Source organism: Equus caballus, chromosome 11, assembly GCF_041296265.1.
Source record: "Equus caballus isolate H_3958 breed thoroughbred chromosome 11, TB-T2T, whole genome shotgun sequence".
Lineage (NCBI taxonomy): Eukaryota > Metazoa > Chordata > Mammalia > Perissodactyla > Equidae > Equus > Equus caballus.
The window spans coordinates 58,542,011-58,561,394 of record NC_091694.1 but is presented as its reverse complement, the minus strand read 5'-3'; the positions used below and the strand labels follow the sequence as shown (position 1 = coordinate 58,561,394).

At 44.3% G+C, this 19,384-nt stretch overlaps 1 protein-coding gene across 10 annotated transcripts in view; it reads left to right on the top strand.

Annotated features, from left to right (window-relative positions):
* SPECC1 (sperm antigen with calponin homology and coiled-coil domains 1) overlaps positions 1 to 19,384 on the top strand; it is a 283,675-nt gene that overhangs the window by 217,181 nt on the left and 47,110 nt on the right. For all 10 annotated transcript variants that reach the window (XR_011423520.1, XR_011423521.1, XM_070228265.1 and 7 more), the window contains 3 exons: positions 3,482 to 3,563; positions 6,722 to 6,878; positions 11,014 to 11,116. Coding sequence is in view for 8 of the 10 variants with exons in the window: in XM_070228265.1 (XP_070084366.1) it covers positions 3,482 to 3,563; positions 6,722 to 6,878; positions 11,014 to 11,116 (342 nt within the window). In the remaining 2 variants the exon portion in view is untranslated. The remainder of the gene's footprint in view (positions 1 to 3,481; positions 3,564 to 6,721; positions 6,879 to 11,013; positions 11,117 to 19,384) is intronic.

Genomic DNA, 19,384 nt, shown 5'->3' with positions numbered 1-19,384 from the left:
CAAGTTTAATAAAACTGAAATAGGTCATGCTTCATTTTTACTTATCTTTGTTGAGCTATAAACACTAGTTTGCTGGTAAATGTTTAACAACTGGCTCTGGTAACCCCATTTGGTGGTGTTTGCCAATTTCTGTGCTGTAAATATTCCCATCATTGCCAGTATCCAGCCGTCTGTGTGACGTCAGTGGACGTGGAGTGGAGAAGAGCTGTGCACTGTGTAGTATTTCTACAATACAGACACAGGAGGCGTAGATAACCTCAATAGTAAAATGAGTAAGAAGCAATGAGTTTTGAGTATTTGTTGCTTTTGCTTTTAATTGAGTTTAATTTTACTAACAGCTGTGTTTAACAGCTAGCTTGTAAAATTCCTGATCATTTACCAGCTGGCCCTTATGAGCAGGTAGGCACCAGCTACAGCACACCGCTGGCTGTCATTCGTGTAAAGTGCACAACTCTTTAATATATAATGCAGCTTAAATGTTTCCATATGGATGCACCCATGTAACAAACCCCAAAATAAGCATCTCCATCACCTCAGAAGGCCCCCTCATGCCACCACCAGTCAGTAGCCCCTTAGAAGTAACCAGGATTCTGACCTGTCAGCAGAGATTAGTTTTGTGTAGTCTTGGACTTCATGTAAGTAGAATCATATAATATCTTTTCTTTTGTGACTAGATTGTTTTTCTCAACATTAGATCTGTGAGAGTCACTCATGTTGTTGCAGGAGTTTGTTCTTTTTCATTGCTGTACAGTGTTCCTTTGTGTAAATATACCACAGGTTATCTATTCTACTGATGGTTGACTTTTAGATTATTTCCAATTTTTTACTCTTGTGCTTATTTTAAAAGTATCTGGGGGCCGGCCCAATGGTGCAGCAGTTAAGTTCACACGTTCCACTTTGGTGGCCTGGGGTTTACCAGTTCAGATCCTGGGTGCGGACCTACACACTGCCTGTCAAGCCATGCTGTGGCACGCGTCCCACATAGAAAGTAGAGGAAAATGGGCACGGATGTTAGCTCAGGGCCAGTCTTCCTCAGCAAAAAGAGGAGGATTGGCAGCAGATGTTAGCTCAGGGCTAATCTTCCTCAAAAAAAAATAAATAAAAAATAAAAACTATGTTTTCCCAAAAATTTCAGTGTAAAGGGAAAAAAGTTGAAAATCTCCCTTGCTTCCTAGTCCCAGAAGTAACGTCTCTCTATGGCTTGTTGTGTATCCTTCTAGAAGTTTCTCTTTAGCATAATGTGTGTTTAGGGAGGGTGAGAAAGTTTTATAAATTGGATTGTACTACACATTATTCAGACACTGGCTCGTTTTGCTTTGTCTTTGGAATGTAATCCCTGAGGGTGGGGTTTTTTTTTTTTTTAAAGATTTTATTTTTTTCCTTTTTCTCCCCAATGCCCCCCGGGTACATAGTTGTATATTCTTTGTTGTGGGTCCTTCTAGTTGTGGTATGTGGGACGCTGCCTCAGCGTGGTCTGATGAGCAGTGCCATGTCCGCGCCCAGGATTCGAACCAACGAAACACTGGGCCGCCTGCAGCAGAGCGCACGAACTTAACCACTCGGCCACGGGGCCAGCCCCTGAGGGTGGGGTTTTTATCTATTTTGCTTGCTGTTTTATCTCGTCCAGAACAGTGGCCAGCACATAGTCATATCATAGTAGAAGCTCAGTGCATATTTGTTGAATGAGTGGAGGAGTATATCAGAGGCATCTTTAAATGTCAGTATTTGGAGAAGTAGTTCATTCATTTGAAAGGCTGCGTAGGATGCCGTGACTTACTGAATCAGTCCTTTATTGATGGGAATTTAGGTGGTTTTGGATTAAACTTATTATAAAAACAATGCAGTCAAATTCCTTCTACAAATTTTTGTCCACTTAAGGGACTGTTTCTGTATGAGAGTGTGTCATGATTAATTTGCAGATGTCAGAAATCATTCTAGCTAGTTAAGCAGAAAGAAATTTAACACAGGGAAGGCTCGAGGCGAAGGTTCTAGTCTGTACTGAGCTTCCAAGAAAGGTTCCCAGAACACCTCAAAGTTGGCCTGTTAAAGGAACTTCTATTTCTGCCAGAATCAGGAAGTCTTTCTCTAAGTGCTTGCCTAGGACGAGCACTTCTGTCAGGACCTAGGATGAGCTTTAGAACCAGCCCGCCACAGGTGCGATCACTGCCCGCACGACAGTACTGTCCTCCAGGTTCACCCGTGTTGTAGCATGTGACAGGACTGCCTTCTCTTTTAGGGCTGAATAATATTGCTTTGTGTGTAAATATACATTTTCTTTATCCAGGCATCTGTTGGGGGACATTTAGTTTGTTTCCACCTCTTGGCTGTTGTGAATAATGCTACAATGAATGTGGGTGTGCAAATATCTCCTTAAGATCCTGATTTCAGTTCTTTTGAATAAATACCCAGAAGTAGGACTGCTGGATCGTATGGTAGATCTATTTTTAATTTTTTGAGGAGCCTCCCTATTATTTTTCATAGCAGCTGTATCATTTTACATTCCCGCCCACAGTGCACAAGGGTTCCAGTTTTTCCACATCCTTGTCAACACTTGTTATTGTCTGTTGTTTTTTTTTAATAGTGATCATCCTAACAGATGCGAGGTGATAGCTCGTTTTGTAGTTTTGATTTGCATTTCCATGATAATTAGTGATGTTGAGCATCTTTTCACATGCCTCTTGGCCATTAAAAAGCAGTAGTTTTTACACACATCCTTGAACATACATAGAATATTCCAGGAAGATATTCACAAAGCTGATTAATGATGATTACCCCCAGGGAAAAGTACTGGGTGATGGAAGTGAAAGGGAGACTTTCTTTTCACTATGTATCCTCTCTATTCCTTTTGAAGATCATGTCAATTGCATTTATTACCTATTCAAATAAATAAATTGTTTTAGGGGCCAGCCCCATGGTTGAGTGGTTAAATTCACACGCTCTGCTTCAGCAGCCCAGGGTTTCACCAGTTCTGATCCTGGGCGTGGACATGGCACTGATCGTCAGGTCACGCTGAGGCAGTGTCCCACATGCCACAACTCGAAGGACCCGCAACTAAAATATGCAACTGTGTACTGGGGGGATTTGAGGAGAAAAAGCAGGAAAAAAAAGTTGTTTTAAAAAGTCCCCCTGGGGGCCGGCCCTGTGGCCAAGTGGTTAAGTTTGCGCGCTCCACTGCAGGCGGCCCAGTGTTTCATTGGTTCAAATCCTGGCCACAGACATGGTACCGCTCATCAAGCCACGCTGAGGCAGTGTCCCACATGCCACAACTGGAAGGACCCACAACTAAGAATATACAACTATGTCCCGGGGGGGCTTTGGGGATAAAAAGGAAAAAAGAAAATCTTAAAAAAAGAAAAAAAAGTCCCCCTGGTGATTCTCATGAGCTTGAGAAGCGTTGTACAGACAGGCAGGCACGCACCTTCCTCATGCTCCTCCTGGTGTCACAAGTTCACCTGCACCACTTTGCCCTTTGGTTTCTTAGAGGCATTCAGCGTACAGCAGTGTCCGGCCAGCCAGCAAAGGAGGGACGCAACGCCTGGATCTTCCAGACCTTCCCCTCTCAGGTAAATTACCTTCAACATGAAGTACTTTTGACTTATTTCTTTGTGGGGTTAACTTTTCTTTGCATGAAACTGAGGTTAGAAAAACAATCATTGGCGTTTATTCCAAACAATTTCAGGCTCTAAGTGTATGTGTTGTGGATATCAGACCCTAACTTCCTGCAAGCTGCACTTCTCAGTGTGCTCACGTTCCAGAGAAATGTTGAACTTTGGGGCTTTTTTCTTTGTTTTTTACTGAATCTCAAGAGAATATTGTATAATCTTTCAAAGTAACTATTTTAAGAAAAAATCTTATCTGATTCTGAAAATCTCTTGCTTCCAGAATTCTCAAAACATGCCTCCTTTGAGATGTCTTGGTCTTTGAGTGTGATCATCTTCCTGTTATTACACTGTATATTTTTTTAAATTCACATCCTGATGGCGAAGCGGTGGTTGTAGTCCGCAGTCCTCACAGGGTCACGTTTTCACTCCTGCTGCGCTCCCACGCTGATGGCCGATGTGAAGTGGCAGTTAGGGGGGAGTCTGAGGAGCGGGACTGCTCGAGTCTGAGTCTTGGCGCTGCCACCTGCAGTCCCGCTTTGGCCCAGTTATTGCACCTCTCTGCCCTGTTGCCCTCGTCTGTAAAACGGAAATAATGCTGTCTACCTCATAGGATTGCATCAGGGGCTGAGTGGACACGGCCCCGTGTGGGGTGAGCGCTGTAGGAGTGTCGACTGTTGTCACCTTACCTGCTGTCTTCTTCCAGATCAGTTCACGTGCCAGAACAGAGAGCCGTGAGCAGAATGTTAAAGTTGTCCAGGATATATACCGTAGAAATTTATATATATGTGTCCACTGTCATGAGGAGACAAAAAAGATAAAGAGAACACTAAATGAATGATTTACTGATATCTGTAGGAAGAGAGAAAGCCAAAAGTCCGGATCACATAGATAGAAATCCTTTGTTTTTAAGTTCAGTCGTGGCTGCATGATGACATTTCAGTCAGTGATGTTTTGGTGAACGATGGACGGCACATACAATGGTGGTCCCCTAAGATTAGTACCAAGTAGCCTAGGTGCGTGGTAGGCTATTCCATCGGGTTTAGTGTAAGTCCACTCTGTGATTTCACACAACAACAAAATTGCCAGACGACACACTTCTCAGAACGTGCGCCCATTGTTAAGCGATGCCTGACTGTATGAAACAACATTTCTCTAACAGTGTGAATAAAAAGAATTCCCACTGTGCTTCTTTTAGATCATGGTCAAACATGGTCAGGTTTATTCCTAAAATAGTTGTTTCTGTGAGATAAGTTTCACCCTTGGATTGTAAATTCTTTCACTTTACCACCTTATTTTTTTCCATTCTGAATTTAGTTTTCTTTTTCATGGAGTTAATAAGGGTTTTAGACTTAGGTAAACATGGACATTAAGGATTTAAAGATTACATGTGAGAGATTCGGGCCCCAGAATTGTGAAGTGACTTACAGTGGCCACGCTGATTTTGAGTAGCTCTGGGATCAGCATAGGATTTTTCCTGATTCTTTCCACCTTGTTGCCTTTTGGTAATGAGGCTGGTGATTGCTCTGATTAGCAGCTTCATAAAGAAGCGATAAAGGTTTATATAGGGCTTCCAGTCATAATAATGACTTCCGGGAGGAAGGAAATGGTGACCAAAGACCAGAGGATAGTCTAAGGCCAGGAGAATAAGAAACGGGGTGAGTGAGTCCAGCAGAGCAGGTCGTTAGCCCTGTGCACACCACATGCCCCTTTACAGGAAACGGAGGGGAGGTCACAGCAGAGTATTGAGAACCTGCCTGATTTGACTTCTCCACACTTGCTCTGTCATGTAAAATAGGGAATAGCTTGATATGCATAGTGCTGTGTGCCTGGGCGAGGCTTTTTTTTCAAAACTATGGTAAAATACCTGTAACATAAAATTTACCATCTTAACCGTTTTTGAGTGTACTAAGTGGGCTTTTGGTCATAGTATTCGTGTCTGTTCCTCCAGCTTTAAAATCTCCTTTCGTGTAGAGAAACCATTCCTATAATTGACAAGATAGATACCGATGCTGAGCCCACAGCAGCTGTTCCCCTGAAGGAACTAGTTTGTTGTGAGCGCCCGCTCTGTGCTCCCACCTGGCACGTGTCTACCAAGATGATTCTACTTACTACTCAAAAAAGGATTGCCCTGTGAAAATGGCTTGCTTTCAGGCAAGCTTTGCCAACATTGAGGTCATCAGAAGCTGCAGAAACGGGATTTATGCACTGTTTTTGTTGTTCTCTGTAGTGATGTAAACACTGTTTTTCTCCGCTCTTCCGAGCTAATTGGCCTCACTCCCAGCTTTGCTACCCATAATTGGTGGCTATTAGCTGTACAAATATTGTTTTCTTCCATGACTGTTTATGGTGTCATAGGAAGGGACCCTGGCCTCGGCCTGGAGACTGGCCTGTTGTGTGGCACTGAGCAAGTCGCTTAATTCTCTGAGCTCCCATTTCCTGTAAATACAAACTGGACAATCTCGGAAATTTTCTCCCATTATTTATTTTGGTAATCCTTTAAGAAATATCATCTGGAGGATTTAGCCTGTTTCGGCTCAGACTACTATGACAGCAGAGAGGAGCCTTAAAAGAATTATTTTTACTTATTGTTAGTGAGCCAGGCCCTGTGATTGGAGTGGCTTTTTTTCTTGTAAAATAGTTATCATTCTTGGTTCCCAGCTTTTTGTCTGCTGCCACTTGTGACCTGATCATCACATTAGGCATCTTCTTCCCAGCTCTCTCTGTCAGATGCTTATCCATTAAAACGAAGTGCTTTACTTGGGAACAGGGCTGGCTTGTGGGCATGCGACCTGTGCAACTGCACAAGGCTCTCAGACAGGCCATGGTTCAATGCTGTACTGGTGCCATCTTGAAATTCATAATAATTTTTGGACAAGGGGCTAATTTGACATTAGTCCCTGTGAATTATATAGTCGGTCCTGCCTGCAGAATCCTTTCTTGAAAATACCATGTCGTTCTTTGCCTTTTTATTACTTGATCCAGAAACTATATCTATATATCTGTATCTATTATATATTTGTACTTGAGAATAAAACGAGAATTGTATTGTACTTGAGAACAAAGTGTGATGACCAGATTCTCTTCTTCAGGAATAGGTGATTATGTTGTTGTTCACACAGATCTTCTAAAGGGAAGGGCTGAGGACCTGAAACCGGACCCTTATCTCCGTAAGAGTCCCTCGCTCGAGTCACTGAGCAGACCCCCTTCTCTGGGCTTCGCGAGCACCAGACTGCTGAGCGCTTCCACTGGGGGCTTGAAACCACAAAGCAAACTCAGGTATCGCATTTTCGGCGGTGAGAAAGCAGAGCGGCACTGGCTGGAGCGTCGTACTCTTCCTTTTGTGTTATCCCCTCTGGTCGATTTACTCCTACAGATATTTCCTGCATGAAAATGATAAAGACACAGGACCTGCCTCCACCAGTCAGAGAAGAGGGCACTGGACAGTAGTACTGAGCAAATGAGAAAAAGGGCTGTGAGGAAAGAAGTAGAAGCAGAGTACTTACTTGGGTCTTGAGTTGGATCCGGAAGTCGAGGGAGGGGGGAAGTGTTTCTGCGGGGAGCCTGAGGGTGCCATGGTGAGGAGCTGTGGCAGAGTGTTCAGGGACCAGTGGGAGGTTTCGTGTGGATAGACGAGGCCGTGGGCTTTATGAGGACAGGGATCTGGCCTACGTTCACCAAGCGCTCAATCCATACTGGCTGGGGATGTGGGGAGATGGTTAGGATATCACCGCTGGAAAGGCAGGTTGAGCCACATTGCGAGGGGTCTTCATTCACAACGTGGTAAGAGGTTTGTACTTACTTTGGTAAAGCAGTGGGAACCACTAAATTTGTGGGATTTTTGTTTTTGATTTTGAGTAGTGGTACAGTAAACAGTGGCGTATAAAAAGGATTGGAGGGACATTTCTAAATTAGTGGTTAAAGAGGACTGATGGAGTGGGAGAGGGGAGGGAGAGGACAGAGACTGTCAGGGGTGGTCAGTAAGGGCCTGCCTTCGTTCTCATACCTCTGCCACCTCCTCCCTTTTCAGTGCTCCTGGTCACCCAGCCACAGCAAACCTGTTTCAACTCCTTCCTCACTGTCCATTCACTTCCCTGCTTCTCCATGTTGGGTCGGTCTTCTAAAACACTGAGTGCATCCTGTGCAGACCCTCTCAGAAACCTCTCATGACTCTTGTGTCCCCACTTCGGTCCGTACTCCCTATCCTGGTCTTCTAGCTTCTCCACAGCCTCGCCCTTCCACAGCTCACCTGCTAGGATGTCCCAGCCCTTCACTCCATCCAAGCCCATTTTACTCCCTGCCTTTGCAAAATAAGGCAAGCATTTCTAACTGCTTACAAGGTTCTGGCCTGAATTGTCTTCCTTTTGTCCTTTCACACTCCTAAATACTACTTCTCCTTCAGGGTCAAACCTTCTGTGAGGTTGTAGCTAACCACCCTGGTAACAGCGACACCCCCTTTCTCTGCCTTTGGTTTCTGACACTCGTTTGGGTATTTAAGTCACTGTTGCACGGTTTGCATGCCTTTGTCCCTGGTCAGGGTGTAATTTAGTGGAGAGTAAATACTTCACCTTACACTTTGGTGTCTTTCTCAGCCCTTATGTTGTGCTACACACATAGCATTTCACTCAGTACTTAGGTATAGGTAGATGGATGAATGTACTGAATTAGCTGCTTTAGGAATAATGACTTTTTAAGAAATATTATAACTACATTATGAGTATTATTATAAAAGTATTTTATAAAAGTCTGAATAAGTTAGCTCTTGTAATATCTTTGGGTGTAGCCTATATTTGGACCCAAATAGATGAAGTCATATCTTTTCAGAGGTTTAATTTAAGGCCCCAGATAATACGTATCAGTCTTGTTTATATGCCAGAGATTTAAATAATCAAAACAAGTTTTAAGGACCAGGGTTAGTGCTATTATGAAATTGCTCATTTCTTTTTGCCAGAAATGCATACAAAAAGGCCATGTGTATGTTTATATGCTATTTATAGTGTGCCTTTCATAGTGAAAGCTTAAATTCATGTAATTAATTTATTTGATTTTTATATTCATGTAATTGAGATAAACCAAGACAGGATAGAAATTACCTACTTTGGAAGTTCTCATCCTCTTCTTAATTTTTTTCTTTTTGGTCATCATATCTAGTTAACTTTATTTCTTTTTTCTTTTTTTTTTTTTTTGAGGAAGATTAGCCCTGAGCTAACTACTGCCAGTCCTCCTCTTTTTGCTGAGGAAGACTGGCTGGCCCTGAGCTCACATCCGTGCCCATGTTCCTCTACTTTATATGTGGGACGCCTACCACAGCATGGTGTGCCAAGTGGTGCCATGTCCGCGCCGGGGATCCGAACTGGCAAACCCCAGGCTGCAGAGAAATGAACGTGCGCACTTAACCACTGCACCACTGGGCCGACCCCCAACTTTATTTCTTAAATAAAACTATTTGGTAAATGTTTTAGTCATCCATTTGTATAGAAATTCTTTTCCAAGCCTTCATTTCAGTATTCTATAATTCGTCCGGCTTAGAAATTTGGCTCTGAGGGATGAAATAAGAGCAGACATAGTAAACACAGGCAAAGTCAATGTGGCTTCATAGTTAACAGCAGCTCTGACCACAGAGAATCATGGACTTGAGTTTACAAGTCTGCCAGACACAGGAAACACAATCTTCAAATTATGGAAGAAAAATGTTAATTCAAGTATGAACTCTTTCTTAAAATCTCTCTACCTTAATTCATATTGCTTAAGTCTAAATCATCCTATTCCTCTTTTAAAAATCATTTAAAAATATTTTTATTAAATATTATATAGAGACAAAATAATCATCATCATAAAATATGTATAGGGTATAAAGAGTAACAACACGATGAAGATTCGCCTGGATACCCACCTTCCAGTTTAAGGAAAAGAAAATCATTACCTTTGAAGTTTCCTACCAGCCCCTCCGTTTGCATTACCCCCGTCCTCCTCCAGGGTCACCACTGTGCTGAATTTTATGTATGCCTTTCTTTGCTTTTCTTTACAGTTTCATCACATACATTTGCAGCCCCAAAAATATAATCATCATATTTAAAATTTTGTATACAGTCGTACGTTGCTTAACAACGAGGATACGTTCTATGAAATGTCGTTCTGCAGTTTTGTTGTGCGAACATCACAGAGTGCACTTACTCAAACCCAGGTGCTACAGCCTTCTACGCACCTGGGCTAGATGGCACTGAGATTATGGGACCACAGCCATGTGTGCAGTCCGTTGTTGACTGACTTGTCGTTAGGCTGTGCGTGCCTGTTCATGGAAACATATTATATTATATATTTGTTCTTTTGTTTTCTTTTTTTAAAGTGCAAAATTGTTCCTGCTCTTCTTTCAAATTATCGCATCCATCTATAATTTGTTAGTTTTTCTTGCTATATAATAGCATTCCATTGTATGGATATGCCACAGTTTATCCGTTTTCCTGATGATGTACATTTGGTTGTTTCTAATTTTTGCTCTTGTAAAAAGTGCTGCATGAACAGCCTCATGTCTGTGCCCTGATGACACACGTGTAGGAGTGAACCCTATTACTCTTCGGCTGCCGCCTGCTGCAGCTGATGCCTCAAAGCTGCACCGCCCTTCGCTCGCTCTGTGCCTGCGCTCCTGTGGGAGGTGTCGGGAAGCCGAGGGCTGCTCCATATGCCGCAGGGGTACAATTCACCATGGAAGGACCTGTGTGATCTTCACTCCTGTTTTAGTGTTTGGCTGATTTTAGCTAGCATAAAAATTCACAGAGACGTCTATGGAAAATTGAGGATGGAGCACGTAAACTCTTGCTCTTGGAATGCCAAGGTATTAATTGGTAAAATCACTTCAACTTTGGCTAATCAGGTGTTCAGAATTGGGTTAATGTACCGCAAACTGAAGAGTATAGGTATCACTTTTGGAATGTGCAAAGCCCCTCTTTTGAGTTATTTTTACTGATTTTTGCCCTCATCACTGCTCCCATCACCCCTGTAAGCAGCCAGCCTGGTATAATACACTCTTCCAATCTACCTTTTATATGTTTTTTAGATACAGGTGTAGCATTGAACCGTGTAGAGTGTTTTTTCTGTAGATTTCTTATTTCAAATGACACTGTACTTAAGTAAATAAATAAAAGGCTAGATGGATGGAGCAACAGATATTAAAAAAACAAATAAATAAACCTCTCCCCGGACTTCTGATAGCCAAGTAGCACAATTTAATATTTCTTTCATACCACAAGACATAATAAAAATATATTGTTAATGTGACTAATTTGGTTGTTTCTGCAGAATCTCACTGAATAAACCTAGACTTTTGCTTTTCTAGTCTAGTTATTTATTTCTTGTTTATTCGAGGGCTCTGAAACTTAGCATCTGCTCTTTACTCTGTGCTCTTCTTTCTGACTAGTGTGGAAAGAAGAGATCCTCTGGCTGCCTTGGCCCGGGAATATGGAGGCTCCAAGCGCAATGCTCTGCTGAAGTGGTGCCAGAAGAAGACAGAAGGTTATGCGGTAAGTGACAGACAGCCACCTTCCACCCAGCTGTGTGTGGTAGTCCTGTGCCTGTACGTGTGCGTGTGTGCAAGTGCTTAGGTGGGCCCGTGCGTATAATTGTCATCTTTCCGTTCTCCTAGGCAGGGCTGCCAGGTAGGGTTTGCAATCTGTGCACAGCACAAAGGCACCCAGACAAAGAGGCCAGTGGGAAGCCAGTTTGCACTCATCCAGCAAAGCGTGTACCTGAATGCAGGCCTGCATCTCCTCCTGGAAGGGGTGCCTTTTCTCTGCTCAGAAGAGACATAAACCCCCTAAGCAGTGTGCCCAACAGGCTGCTTCAACCCAAGGAGTCAGCTTTTGCTAAATCATCCTCCTAAAGAGGGGCCTTCTTCTAATTTGCATAAAGCCCCCACGTAGATGGGCCTTCAGAATTTTTCTTTCTGTTACTTTAAGAGTTGTTTGCGTTTAGTTTAAGAGTTTCGGTTTACCTGGACAGTATTTGTTTTCTGTAAAGATTAGATGAGGAAGTAATACCTGATATAAGTTTAAGCTTTTTTGTTATGAAATATCATGCACAAAGATAAAAGTGCACCACATATAAAAATGATAGTTTCATGAAGTATCGTGAAGTGAAAACCTATGCAGTCACTACTCACTTCTGTAGAGTGTCACCAGTCCCCCCAGACCTTTCATATGACTTTGAATCATAGCCCCGCACTACTCCCAGAGAGAACTCTCGTCCTCACTTCTTTTCCTTACAGTATCTATAAAAGTGTGCATCCCCATGTGCCGTGGTAGTTTTGCTTGCATTTGAGCTTTATAGCAATGGAATAAAAACCTGTAATATTTGCATCTGGCTTTTGTCACACAGTATTTGTAAGATTTGTCCATGTTGCATGTAGCTATAGTTTGTTCATTTTCTTTACCATTTAGTAATCTGTTGTATGACCACACCATTATTTATGTATCCATTCTATTGTTGATGGACACTTGAGTTATTTCCAGTTTGGGGCTCTTATACATAGTGCTGGAATGTTCTTGCACATGTCTCTTGGAACACGGATGTACACGTTCCTGCTGGATCTACACCTAGAAATGGAGTTACTGGGCGTAGGGTAAGCCTGTGTTCAGTGTAGCAGATAGCACCAGGTTCCTGAAGCAGTCCTGCAGTTTACTCCCACCAGCACTTTACCAGAGACCTGGTTCTCTGTGTTCTCATCGGCACTCGGTATTGTCAGACTTTTTACTCCTGGTCGTGTGGATAAGTGTGTTTTAGTGTGTCGGTAGCTCACTGAGGCGTGATTTGCATTTCCCTGCTGGCTCACGAGGTTGACGCCTCTTCACGTGCTAATGGAACATCTGGATGGTCTCTCTGGGGAGGCGCCTGCTCAGGTTTTTCAACTGTTTTTAAAATCAGATTGTCTTTCTTTTCCTTGCTGCTTTCAGGAGTTCTTATATATTCTGGATACAGGTCCTCTGTCAAAGAGATGTATTAAAAACACCTTCTCCCAGTGTGGCTTCAGTTTTTATGCTTTTGTGGAACAAACTCAATTAAGTCTAATCTATCAGTCTTTTCTCTAATGGTTAGTGCATTTTGTTCTTGTTTAAGAATCTTTGTCTATTCCAAGGTCATGACAATGTTTTCCTGTTTCCTTCTAGAAGTTTGATTTTTTTTACCTTTCCCATGAAATAGACACCCTCTCTAAAATTGCCAACTCCCGCTCCAGTCTCCTTACTCAGGCCCAGCTTTCCCATACCTTTACCCCATTTTGCTGAAAGTTCTGAAGCTGCTGGCACCACAATGCTCCTTTCCCAACCTCAAACTTTTGAGGGTGGCGGAGACAGAGAAAGAAAGAAACAAGTAGGGGAACAGGGCCGCAGCCAAGAGCCAGCCCAGATAGTTAAGAAGCAGAGCTGGGGTTCTCTTTGTAATAACGCAGTCAGGTGTTCTAAAATCAGAATGACCCAAGGATATTAGTGTCTTGTATCTTTGATATTACCTTCTTTTTATATTCTGTTAAAAAAGGAAAAAGAAAAATTAGTCAGGTTAATGACCAATAATAGAGGATCCCACAGTACAGACTTGCTTCTGACCCATTGGGTTTTCTTTTAGCTGTTCTGTCCACCCTCTGCTTCATCCCACTCTAAAAGTTGAAACCATCCCGTAAAGGGAAGGCCATCTCAGTAACTACATACTCAGCATGTCAGCCATACTGCTGAGGAAATGGAAAAGAACAAGAAGTCAAGGAGAGAAGGCTGATTACAGGAGGTTTTAGGGTAAAGGAAATAGGAATGGTAACAGAAAATTGAAGATTAAAAGGAGGAGTCGGCCAGGAATGAAGTCTTGACAATGGCTGAGCCACATGTGGTCACTGATGGTTGACCGCACTGTCATTTCCCCACCTGATGGAAATGGAGAGAGGGAAGTGCTAGAATGGATGTGAAAAGACAATTAAAATTGTAATTGAAGAAGTTGGCCCTTTTAGATTAATGTTGTTGTGATTAGATTGCAGGAAGAATTATACAGTAAGATATTTCCAGTCCGAAGAGCAAGAATATTTCCTGCTGTAGTGATTTTGTTTTGTTTTGTGACGATCTTGAACTAGTTTTCAAAGCATCTTACAATTGATGAAACCAAAAACTCATTTTGCCTAAAGAGTACTTTTCATTCATTGTTAAATCCCTGTAAATTTAGAGAGAGATAAATATAAATCATATGTCTGATGTATTGACTTTCCACAAATACCCTCTGTCTAGACCTGCTTGTCTGAGACGCCTCTTAAGCCTCTAAAGCTTGTTCTCTCCAACCTAGGAAGCCAAAAGTAAATTGTAGAAAACTCAGATGGCTCATGGTCTTTTGAAAAGCAATAGCTTTGTGTATTTTGACTTAAAATAACTTTCTTTTTACCCCATCAAAGTATAGTGTGATAGTCAAAACTCTTCACGTGATAATTCAATGAATTTTTATCAAGGGGCCTATTTAGTGCCAGGTAATGTTTCAGGTGCTGGGAAATCAGCAGTGAATGAAACAGGCAAAATATCTGCTCTCATGGAACTTATATTCTCAAGGGAGTGGCAATAATTGCAATGAAAAAGTAGAATGTGTACTATATTAGAAGGTGGTCTGTACTATGGGAGAAATAAAGCAGGGAGGGAGGACTGAGGCTGTTGGATATGTGGATTTCAATGCAAAGGTTGGGGAGGTGACATTTGAGCCATGGCTCACCTCACCTGAAGAAGGTGAGAACGTTTGTGTTTTCACCAGGGTTTATCTCATACCAAGTACTAGGCTTGGGAAGGTGAGAGAGAGGAGCTGATCACTTTAGTGACTACATCAGTAGCAGTGTAAGTAATATGAGGTGGCCACTCCAGTGTTGCAGCACTGAAAAGTTAACCTAGCAGGCCGGGCCCACTCCTGAGCCCAGGTCCAGCTTTTTGGTGTCTTGAGGAAGCTGTGGAATTGAGATCGAGTGGAAGAACGTGAGCAAGCACTCGTTGTGGAGCTTGAAACGGCTCTCATCAGAGGAGACTCTTCCAGACGTTCTGCTCAACTCAGATTTCCTTGGATCTTTTTTGGAAAAAGTCAGACTTTCAGGAAGGCCCTGCAAATTACTCTCAGTCCCCAGGCTTGGTGCTTGTTACGCCTGCTAGCTATATCCCAAGCCAGGGGTGGACCTGACCCATGGAACCAACACAACTCCCTTTCTTAATCTGCTTTTAGTTCCTTCTTTGGGGTTATGACAGAGGTTTGCATCTCTAATGTGGTTACCAGTACGGGTTCTAAAGGGGCAGAAAGCCAAGGTGGTGGACATGATGGGCTGAATTCTGAAAATGACCTCCAGTGACCCTCGTCCTTGTATAGTTTCCTTCCTATGTATGGCAAAAGGGGGATTATTCAGGTAGACTGAACACAGGCAATTTTAAAAGCCTGAGCCATTTAAAAGGCGCAGGTTTTCTGTGAAGCCTAAGAAGGACTTGATGCACTGTTTGTTGGTGGTTTTGAAGGTGGAGGGGGCACATGAGAAGGAGCTGATAGCCAGCGAGGAAACCAGGACTTTCTAGCTTTAGTGTGCTGAGGTCCTACCCAGAAAACGCCATGGGGGGCGCCCTGCAGTTTTGGGGTGGACAGTGACAAGGTTGGTGCTACAGGATCCTCTGTCATTTCTCTCCCTGTCCTGACGCCCTCAGACCTCAGCTAGGCCAAGGAAGGTCCGTTTGCTTCGCCTTCTTCCTTTCCTTGGCTGAGGGACCCTAGCCTCAAACGTGTGGCATTCGGCCCTAAATCTCTGCAAAGACCTTGTACTTCCCAAGAAGTATGACTAAGTGCGGCCATACCACGCCTCCGCAGGTGGCACCTTGGCTGTGTTCCTAGGGCCCTGCTGTGCCTGGGACAGGAATCACCTGACACTAGTGGTTTATTTGGTTGAGGGCATAGGTGGGGATTACCGGCATCTCATCTACCTCTCAAAAGCTAGAATCCATAACTTTTAGCAAGTTTTAAAGGCCTCAGATTTCAAGTGTCAAATTAAAACATTAGAGCAGTATTGTAGTAGGAAGAAAGAAGTAGGTAAAGTGATACCCAAGGTTCACCTTACGGGAAACAGGATTTGAAAATAGTTTGGCTAGAAATGACCAAGTATTTTTATTGCTTTCAAAGTCACTGTATTAGTTTTCTATGCTGTGTAACAAGTAACCGCAGACTCAGTGACTTGAAACACCACCTGTTTATGAGCATGGAGTTCCTGTAGGTCAGAAGTCCAGCAGCACATGCTGGGTTCCCAGCTCAGGGTCCCACACGCTGAAATCCAGGTCTCAGCTGGGCAGCGTTCTTGCCCGAGGCTCCGAGGAAGAGTCCGCCTCCAGGGTCATTCCGGTTGGAGGTGGGTTCCTTGTGTTTGTAAGACTGAGGCTCCCATTTTCTTGCTGGGTGTGAGCCAGGGGTCCCACTCAGCACCTGAAGGCAGCTCTCAGGTCCTTTCAGCTTGGCCCCCTTCAACTTCAAACCCGGCGACGCATCCCCCTCCAATTCGCACTTTGAATCTGACTTTCTCCTCTGCCTCCAGCCTGTAAAAATTCTGCTTTAAACACCTCAGGTGATGAGGTTAGGCCCGCCCAGATACTCTTCTTGTCTTAGCACCAATTCATTAGCAAGCTTAATTACGTCTGCCAAATCCCTTTTGCCATGTAACATAGCACGATCATGGGAGAAACACCAGGGGCCACATCATGGGGGTGTCTTAGAATTCTCCGCCCAGCCACGGTTCTCAGTGCTGACTGCACGTTCAATCACCTAGGGAGCTTTTGTAAAATACCTGTGCCTGGGCCCCACTCTAGATCTCAGGGACTCAAAACCGCCCACCCAGGGGCCCAGGCACCAGGGGATTCTACTGTGCAGGCAGCATTGAGAGCCTTGGATCTAACAGTCACACCTGTGCCTGAGAGAACCTTTATGGTTCTGTATCTCAAGTTGCCAAGAGCCTGCGTGCTATAAAAAATTAGAAACACAATGGACATGAACAATGGAAACACTAATGGCCTGAAGAAGAAAAGACCAGCACTGGTTTATCATCCAGGAAAAGTAAATAACCTGACCCTAAGGAAGAAACTATGGGATTCTCTCTGTTAACTTATGACCCCAGGAACTCCACTCTATTAGTTCTGTTGCTGCAAATTAACTACAAATTTAGCAGCTTAAACAACATCCACTTATGATCAGCTCACTGTTTGGTAGGTCAGAGTCCTGGCGAGCTCGGCTGGATTCTCTGTTTCAGATTTTAGGGTGTCAGCTGGGCTGGCTCTTCCCTGGGACAGAATCCGTTTCCAGGGTCACCCAGGGTATTGGCAGAAATCACCCTTATAAATTTGCACTATGACCTTGACCGCATCACCAGTGTCAGCCACATAGTCCAGGGCACAGCAGGGCCATAGGAACCCAGCCAAGGTGCCGCCTGTGAGAGTGTGGGGTGGCTGCGCCTAGTCATGCTTCTTGGGAAGTATGAGGACTTTGCAGAGATTTGGGGCCGAATTCCACACGTTCATCAGAGTGTGGTACAGGCCATGGTCCCTCAGCCAAGGGAAAGCAGAAGGTGCAGCAAACTGACCGTCCTGGGCCTAGCTGAGGTCTGAGGGCATCATCTGGACAGGGAGAGAAACAGCAAAGGACCCTGCAGCACCAAACTCATCACCGTGGACTCCAAAACTGCAGGGCGCCCCCCGTGGCGTTTCCTGGGTGTCCGCAGGCCTCAGCACGCTAAAGCTTTAATGCTAGAAATTCCCATTTGGTTCACAGACACCGTGGGGAATGAGGTTCCATAGTTGGATTTGGATTTGGTGGAAGTACTGCTTCTTTCAAACCTTCTACAAGGCTGGGCCTGATGATTTTAGAGCCTTCTGACAAACAACAAAAACCTACCCCGCACACATGGGGAGCGAGCGGTGGGTTATTTATCTCAAGGCTCTTGCCTTGAGTGTACGTTAACTGCTTAAGTGGACATTCATTTTCTTTTTTTTTTTTAAATTTATTTCCTTTTTCTCCCCAAAGCCCCCTAGTACATAGTTGTATATTTTAGTTGTGAGTCCTTCTAGTTGTGGCATGTGGGACGTCACCTCAGCAGGGCTTGATGAGCGGTGCCATGTCCGTGCCCAGGATCCAAACCAGCAAAGCCCTGGGCCGCGGAAGCGGAGAGGGCGAACTTAACCACTTGGCCACAGGGCCGGCCCCAGATATTCATTTTCTTATCACATATTCTACATATTAGATGTAAATGCTATTTCCTTTAACAAGCTTTGTTGTCATAGTATACTTCATGGTTAAGGCTTAATTCCAGAGAAATTAAACCAGAAAATTGTGGTGAATAGTTGAATAGCCCAGGGAGCGTCTTCCTCCTTCTGGGGAAGCTGAACAGAGTAACTGAGTTCGGACGAAGACTGGAACCTCCATGGGTCTGAACTCAAGTGAGACCTCTGCCCTTCCTGACCAGTGCTCCTCTTCCTGGCGCTCTGTGGTCACTGGCGCATGAGTATCGTCTAACTGTCTCTTTTTCATCTTACCTTTACTAAGATAATTTCAGTAAGGTAATTTAGTGAGAAAATTTAATTGTCAACAAGATTGTTTCTTCCCGAATCATCCCGTCGCATTGCAGTATGATTCACGTTATCTTTTAATTTTGACGGCTGCGTCAAAGTGTGAGGGGCTTATCATTTTACTTCGCAAGCCCTGGCCAGAGGAGAGAGGTGCCGAGCCCTCACGGGCCCCTGGTTGAGGCTGTAGAGACAGCGGTGGTGAAGAACTGACGCTGCTGTGTCTTAGGAGCAGTGTTGCCTCAGGCTGAGGCCAGCAGCGTCAGGGCGGGCCCCCGCAGCTTCGGTTTAGGGCAGTTTCTGGGGGACATCGTAGGCATACTTCCAGCCCTGAGCTGAGACACACAGGCGGGTGAGTGCTGATCACGGAATGACCAGACTAGTTTTAGTCCAAGGTTGGGTGGGGTCACTGAACTAATTTTATTCATACATACACTCAACAAATATATGCTGAACACCTGCTGGATACTGTGCTCAGCAACCAGTTCTAGACAGTCGACAAAGTGGCACAGGCAACAAAGAAAGAGAGGAGAAGGAGCAGAGGAATAGGCCCAAGGGCTGGGCAGAGAATGAAGCAGGACTCCCGGTGCAGGGTGACTGGGGGCGCTCTGGATCCGGAAGGCCTGTCTGAGGAAGTGATGTGTGTGCTCTGACCAGAATGACGGGAAGAGCAGCCCTGTGGAGGCGGGGTGGAAGGAATCCCAGCTGGAGGGAACAGTGAGCGCATGGGGTTGGGCAAGAAGGAGCCTGCTGTGCTGGAGGAACAGAGCGCAGGCCTGCATGGCTGGTGGCGGAGGGCGAGGTGCTGGGTGTCTGGGGCTGAGCCTGGAGAGTGGAACATCCGGATCGTGGTTCATTTGAGTGGGAATGGGGCTCCAGGCTTGTGGGTGGGAGTTGAGGCGCAGAAAGAGCGATGGTAACGTCCTTGCTGAGTCCCAGCTGGAGAGTGGTTACGCTTGAAGCCCTCACACCGTTGCACGGCGGCCCCTGGATTCCTCGCTTGTCTCTGAGGGAATTAAAGTGATCATCCTGCTTTCCCAGAGTCATGAAAATCTCTGTACCACAGGCTCTGGCGACCATCTGTGGCTTTAGATCCTTGAGCTCAATATACTAAACTCCATGTAATTAAAATGTTCTTTTAATCTCTAACAAGCATTGTAAATAGTTATAAATAGCCAAAAATATTAAAATTGTTTTTGAAACTAA